General features: G+C 34.2%; 1 protein-coding gene across 1 annotated transcript; it reads left to right on the top strand.

Moving 5' to 3' along the window:
• Positions 1-4,323: 4,323 nt before the first annotated feature.
• Positions 4,324-5,621, top strand: LOC132183627 (uncharacterized). The gene is made up of 2 exons (XM_059596988.1): positions 4,324-5,464; positions 5,552-5,621. Exons 1-2 carry the CDS (start codon positions 4,814-4,816, stop codon positions 5,555-5,557), a joined length of 657 nt encoding a protein of 218 aa, XP_059452971.1. The 5' UTR covers positions 4,324-4,813; the 3' UTR covers positions 5,558-5,621.
• The last annotated feature ends 1,444 nt before the right edge of the window (positions 5,622-7,065 follow it).

Here is a 7,065-nt window from a genome sequence, read left to right as displayed (position 1 = left end):
GTGTACTCTTGTATAAAAATAATTTTGTTGACATTAATTAATATTGGGGCATTAATTAGTTCATTCTAATTAATGTCAACAAAATTATTTTGTTGACATTAATTCATTTTATTATTAATAACTTCAAGAAAAATAATATTGGGGCTTAGTGCCTTTAGAAAAGAACATGATCATGATCTAGATTACCTTTAGAAAAGAACATGCATTAGTGCTTGTGTTTTATAACACTAAAGGCATCACTACTTCTTATGTGTGAAGCATATATATGCTAAACGCTATAAGCTCTATAACATTAACACCATGCTTTATTTCATAGTCAGGATATACATTAAGTATTAAGATTAATCCTATCAACTAATTAACCAAATTAAGGGAACTGGTCGATGCAAGCCTTGAACATGCATGGTGGAAATATATACGCATGTATGCCACATGTGTAATATTACGCATATTTAATTAATTAATTATCAATTAATAAGCTTAATATAAAGCTTATTAATTGGAAGTATTAATTATATGCTCTATAATATATCAATTAAGTACTTATATTAAGCTTAATCATTTGCAAGTATATATTAATATAAAGCTTTATATATATATAGTAACGTGCCTAACGTGGCACGTTACTAAAGTGCCTCGGGACCATGCGCTTCCTCAGAAGCGCATGGTCCTTCTTCTTCTCCGAAATTTCTCTTTTTTCTCCTCCATTTCTCTCTTCTCCGAAGTGCAGCACGCGCTCTTCCTCCCCCATATTTATCAAAAAAATTTCTCTTCTCCTCACATTTTCCAGCTAGCATCTCTTCAATATTTTCTCCAACTTTCCACCTTCAGAGACAGATTTCGTAGCAGGCCGCCACCTCACCCCAGTACTGCGCGTGTCTTCTCTCTCCACCGGCGAAGTCATCTCCGGCCGCCAACTAATGTCTCACGTATTTTTCGCCAAACGATCAGCTGGTATATATATATACATATATATTGACAGTTTTTGTTGTTCTCTACAGTAATATTGTAATTATATGTTCAAATTTTGTATATGTATATAAAATTGATTATTGTAATGTATGGGTTTATAGAATATTGTATATGTATATGTTCAATTTTTTATGTTAGCTCGTTAACTTATTAATTAATTTGGTTGAACTATAAATTATTTTTAGTGTCCTATGTTTGTAACATCCCCAGCCCGTTAAGGCTGAGTTTGCCACTTTTCTTCTTTTACAACAAAAGTTCTTGCAAAGATCTATAAGGTCTATCAGAGTACTTGATTTTAAAGGATACGAAAAATGTATAAAACATTATTCAAGAGATTTTATTACAAGCGAAATTAGAAAACATTAAACTTTAGTTGCGGAATATCATATCATTACAATAACTTATATGAAAAGACTTTGAAAATTAATAATTATTCCCACCCCATTCCGGCCTCCTATTCCAGCATCCTTTCTACCTGAAAACAAGAAATAAAACTGAATGAGCCCAAAGGGGGCCCAGCAAGTAAAATCCACAACCATAAATAGTTTTACTCCTTGTTCTCAGTTTTGAAAATCATTTTCGCAAATAAATATAATTCTAGCCATAATAATATCTGTATGTACGGTTGCATCTCCCGTAACATATACATACTATTACATCTAGTAATAGATCATCGTTGTAAATCATCTTTATAAATCATCATCATAATGCATCATTATAAATAATCTCTGTAAATCATCATAGCATATCATCGTTGAAAATATAGTATCATTTTCTCATAATAAGGCCCATGTACACTATTACCCCTGTGCACGAGGGTTGCGGGTCCTTGTGACCATGGCACTGAACTGTGGCCACAGCCATGCCCGACCGTCAATTAACTCTTTCTTGGTGCACTCAACGGTCTAGTTGATGGAATACCACCTTCTGGCATAGCCTCCTTCAGTGGTTTCGCCTCCATCCGAGTATCGGTACCGAACTCTCATCTTATCTTATCTTGGGGCCAAAAATACTCTCCTCCATACATGTGCCCTCATTTCATAAACATTTATCTCATCTCTTGTACTTTTCTTTGTACTTCTTTTGATGCATCTTAGGGCAACATGTAGGAGGGTTTATCATCTTTTTTCTTTCTTATAATCATCATCATTTCTCAACTTTCTTTTCTTAAAATGGAAACTTTTCCAAATATAAACTTGTTGTGCTTAAAAAGCATTTAAAGAAATATAAACTTTCTAAATAATTCTTTTAGAAATCCTTCATGCATGCAACATATCTCCATGACAGGTAAATAAAATAATCATTTACAGTTTGATACAAGAATATATAAATAGCATGACATGAAGTAATTTTAGAAGGGGTAGTGAATTTACTTACCTCTAGACTGAAGCTAAAAGTGGTATGAAGGAATCTAGTTGCTCCAATATGACTAACACCACTAGTATATCTTTTGAAACTAATTTCTAAAGTCCGCTATCTCTTGTGTTCTTTCTTTCTTGTAGCGCTTGGTCTCGCCCTTTCTCTCTCTGTTCTGAGTAAACACTCTTAGAAAGAAGAAAGACCGAGTAAAAAGCGGAAGAAGGAAGAATATATGCAAGAGATGGGAGAGGAGATGAGTGGTGAAAATTGTGAAGGAGAAGAGCTCTATTTATAGGAGAAAATCAAACACTATTCTACCGTCAATTTACAATTATACCCTCATTTTACTATTTCACCAACCCTATACTATTTCACCAACCCTATACTATTCTACCTTCAATTTACAATTATACCCTCATTCTATCTTCAATTTACAATTATACCCTACTATTTCACCAACCCTATACTATTTCACCAACCCTATACTATTTCACCAACCCTATACTATTCTACCTTCAATTTACAATTATACCCTCATTCTATCTTCAATTTACAATTATACCCTCATTTTACTATTTCACCAACCCTATACTATTTCACCAATTACCATTCTCTAATTACCACTCTCATAAATTTCCCAAGAATTAAAATCCTTAGCTACAATGGATATTAAAATAACATCATTATCAAAATAATCTATTTAAATAGCTTTGAAAATTCTGGGACACTACAATCTTCCCTCCTTATTAGAATTTCGTCCTCGAAATTAAAACCTATAATATTATCGTCCAATCTTCAAGTTGAGGGATTCAGATAATATTCCTTTCAATCCTTCATCAAAGCTTACTCTCTTTTATCATATTGAAATTCCATCTCCTTCTTCTATGAGTAAATCTTATTCACAGTCTAAAGTCTCAATTTCTGCAATCATTCATCAATTCACACTAAAATCTTACCTCAAAATCTTTTCCATTGTTTCTTTCCAACCTCAATAACAACAATCGAGTTATTCATCAACAGTCTACAATCAAGGTTTAAACATCAAATTAATAAATCATGTGATCAATAGTTCATACCTCCAATCATCATAGTCCTCATTTCAAGCCTGCAATAATTCTCTCGATCTAATTTAATCAATCTTATCAAAAAGGTGTAAAAATCATCCCCGCCTATATTCTCTTTAGTATCTCAGTATTCCAAATCATGCATACGAAATTTTAATATGATGCTCTAATAATTATTAACTTCTCACCATCATAAACCTGTAAAAGTAAATAGCACCAACATTCTACAGTTTATATTTTCCAAAAACATCATTACATGAATATACCTCAGAAGTGACATCATAATTCGATTCATTCTAAATACACAACCGTTTCTATTTTCTCATCCCAACTTTTGTGTTGATGCTACAATATCAGCGAAAATCTTTCAGTACTACATCTTTACTTGATAAATCATAACTCAACAATAGAAACTCGTAATTATGATTTCAACTCAAACGAAATACACGATTACATCAAATGTAAGATTCTCATCCATTCTTGACTAATACATATTGTGCTTGCTGCGTTCTAGAGATGAAATTGATAAGCAAGCAAAGTAGGATATGGGTAAGTTTCCAAGCTGGATGTCCCAAAACACTCATGTTATAATTTCTCTCCCTTGGGTCTTGCAAGGTCAAGAAGAGAAAAGAGAGAAAGATAGTCCTGTTGCTTTCTAGAAATGAAGATTTGAAAAGCATTTCAGGACATGGCATGTATGTGAGACTTTCAAAATACCCACATCGGATGCTCTCTCTCTTCTGTCATTTACGAAGACTGAGAAGGAAAGAGAGATATTTAGCCTGAGAAGCATGATCAAGGATAATCTTGCTTCATCAGGACATGATCAACGATAATCTTGCTTCAATGGTTTACTACTGAGAGTATAAGGAGTTGGGTTTGTGAATCAAGTCGTGAGGCTGCATTTTTCTCTTGAGGATACGCTCAACTAGGAGGAAAAGTCGAGCTTTCATTGTATGGAAGGCTATTAACAGAAGATTTCAGGCGAAGGGGTATGATCAGAAGGCATGTGTTGCAATGGAGAAAGAGGTGGGAATTTATAGGAAAGATTTCTGGTAATGAACGAGCGCGTGGTGCGCGTTGGCATGACAATTCATTCAGTTGCCCACGCATGGTATTTGAAGTCGTTGATTGAACAGTGGGTTTGAAAAATGAGCTCAGTCGAATTTATGACAGGAGACAAGATCCTACTTCCACGGGATCTTTTGACAAAATTTCCATCGCGGCCCGAGGTCGCCTAACGCTTTGTTGTTTACTGTTTATTTCACCTGAAGTGAAAAATTCCTTTAAAGCCACTCGTCTGCTGCTTCCAGAAACTTCACAAAATTTCTTCAGTTCCTAACGCTTAGTCTCTTCTCAGTACTTCATCTCTCCCAATTTCTTCGTATTCTCAACTATTTTTCCTTACTCTCCTAAATATGGGAGTATCATCATCATCCGTTAACAACCTCGATTTGAATGTTGCTCCTGCAGCACAACCCATTGTTATGCCTGACGTGCAACCGGAGGTGCCTGTTGTTCCCCCTGAAGTGTCTGCTATTCATCCCGTCGTACCTGTTACACACCCTAATGAACCTGCTGCATATCCTAACGTATGGCAGCCAACTTTTGTCTTTGACAATCGTCCTATCACTATTCACGATTCTGTCATGCTCCATGATTCTACTGCTGTAGCAGTGGCCAAAGGTTTCGTAATTCCACGGGATCAAACGTTCTTAGCTGATAGGTCGGATACTGATGCTATTAATAACTCATTGGCATTCAGTATCCAAGGTGCTGCTTCAGTTTCTGACATGGCACAACGTTTGAGTGCCAGAAATGTTGAGCTGAAAGTCTCAAGAAACCAAATCGGGGTCTTACAGCGACTGCTCAAATACTACAAACGAAAACACGTGGATTTGAAGCAGGAGAATACTCAGCTGAAAAAGATGATGTTATCTTACGCAGAATACTTGGGACCAAAGATGCTAGAAATGGAGAAGAATACCGAACGTCTCCAGCGACAGCACGAAAAACTCCGGGTCGATGTTCAGGGGTGTTGCAAGTCTCTCCGCACACGCTCTAGTCAGGTACCTCATTAGAAATAAATATTCTCTTTGATAATTCAATTATATAAATATATACGATTCTGCTCATACTAGGTTTTCTCTGTGCAGAAATAATCTTCCTGGAGCAGCTCTGAGGAATCATCTGCTCATCATTACCACGTATCTCTTTATGCAACAAATTCCCTTCTCTTTTTTTTTTTTTTTTTTTTTTTTTTTTATGGACACTGGTATGTAATATTATAAGGAGCTTGTTCTCCAAACATTTCTTTTCGTAATCATTCAGTGCTCATTCAATATTCATTATGAAATCATTCTGTCATTGTAATAACTTCCTTTAAACAAACAATCTGTTTAAAAAGTTAATCACTCAATAAAACATCTAAGTATGCACCATCACATGTTATCAACCTCTAAAATACTTTAATATCATTGAACATATATCTTATAAGAGAAATTTAGATCATGTCACTATATTATATCACTGTATCATATTGTCTTTCAACTCTTACCTTTATGCTTCAATTTACCTCAAGAATAATAATCCATTATCTTTACTTAGTAAAAGAAAATTATATCAAAAGCTTTGGCATGTAACTAAAATTTCTCATAATTTCATATCCACTAATGCCTCAAAATTTAAATATTATCCACAACCTAGGAGCATCAATTCATCCTCAAAACTTTAAGCATCACTTCAATATAATTTACCTCAATTACAGAAAACCTAGCACCTCAAATTCTAAGAATCACCTCAAAGATTTCATGAATTGTACCTTAAAGTCATCACAATCATTTGAAAATATCAAAATCCTTAAACCACAACTTTATATATCAAAATATCTTATAGATTCTAGGGTATACCTCATTTGCATTTATCCCTGCAATACTTAGGCATTCACTTCATGCCACTACGTAATCCTTATTCATCAATCCATATATTATAACATCAATCATAGTATCATTATTGTCATCGACCAAACCTTAGCCATTACCAAAAACTCATATAAACTCTTATATCATTAATTCAGTTCAAGAATCATTTCACAATCGACATCCATAAGACCATTCGTTACTAAGTCACTTACACCATTTGTCTCACAACCTAAATCCATAAAACCATTTTGTCACCAAGTTAATTTCACAAATCATCTCGCAACCTAAATCTATAAAATCATCATACGATTTTTAAATCATGATCAATAATCTTTTCTAAATCCTCGAGACACCTTAAAATATACCATTATCAATCGATACTCTAGAAAACTGCCGCAAATCCAAATAGGCAGATACTATAGATCACAACCTATCTATAAAATAAAAATTCATCTCCGTCATTAACATGATCACAATAATAAAATCCTCCAAATTAATCACACTAAGATGATTTTTTTTTTTTTTTTTTTTTAACAAAAAATTAACCATTAGAAAAATGCTCATGCATCATTTATTAGAGACCACACAACAATGCACACTCTACTTGGCCGGAATGTGGCTTCTCATTAACCCCCCAATTTTTTTTTTTTTTTTTTTTTTTTTTTTTTGAAAAGTCTGCCAGAACCTTATAACCTTTGCTCTGATACCAAAATTGTAACATCCCCAGCCCGTTAAGGCTGAGTTTGCCA

The sequence above is a fragment of the Corylus avellana genome, chromosome ca6 (genome assembly GCF_901000735.1).
Source record: "Corylus avellana chromosome ca6, CavTom2PMs-1.0".
Classification (NCBI taxonomy): domain Eukaryota; kingdom Viridiplantae; phylum Streptophyta; class Magnoliopsida; order Fagales; family Betulaceae; genus Corylus; species Corylus avellana.
The sequence above is the reverse complement of the archived record's forward strand: the minus strand, read 5'-3'. Positions and strand labels throughout refer to the sequence as shown.

Bases quoted from the DNA above. Each gene is read 5' to 3' on its own strand.
- LOC132183627 (XM_059596988.1), top strand. From the start codon at position 4,814: ATGGGAGTATCATCATCATCCGTTAACAACCTCGATTTGAATGTTGCT.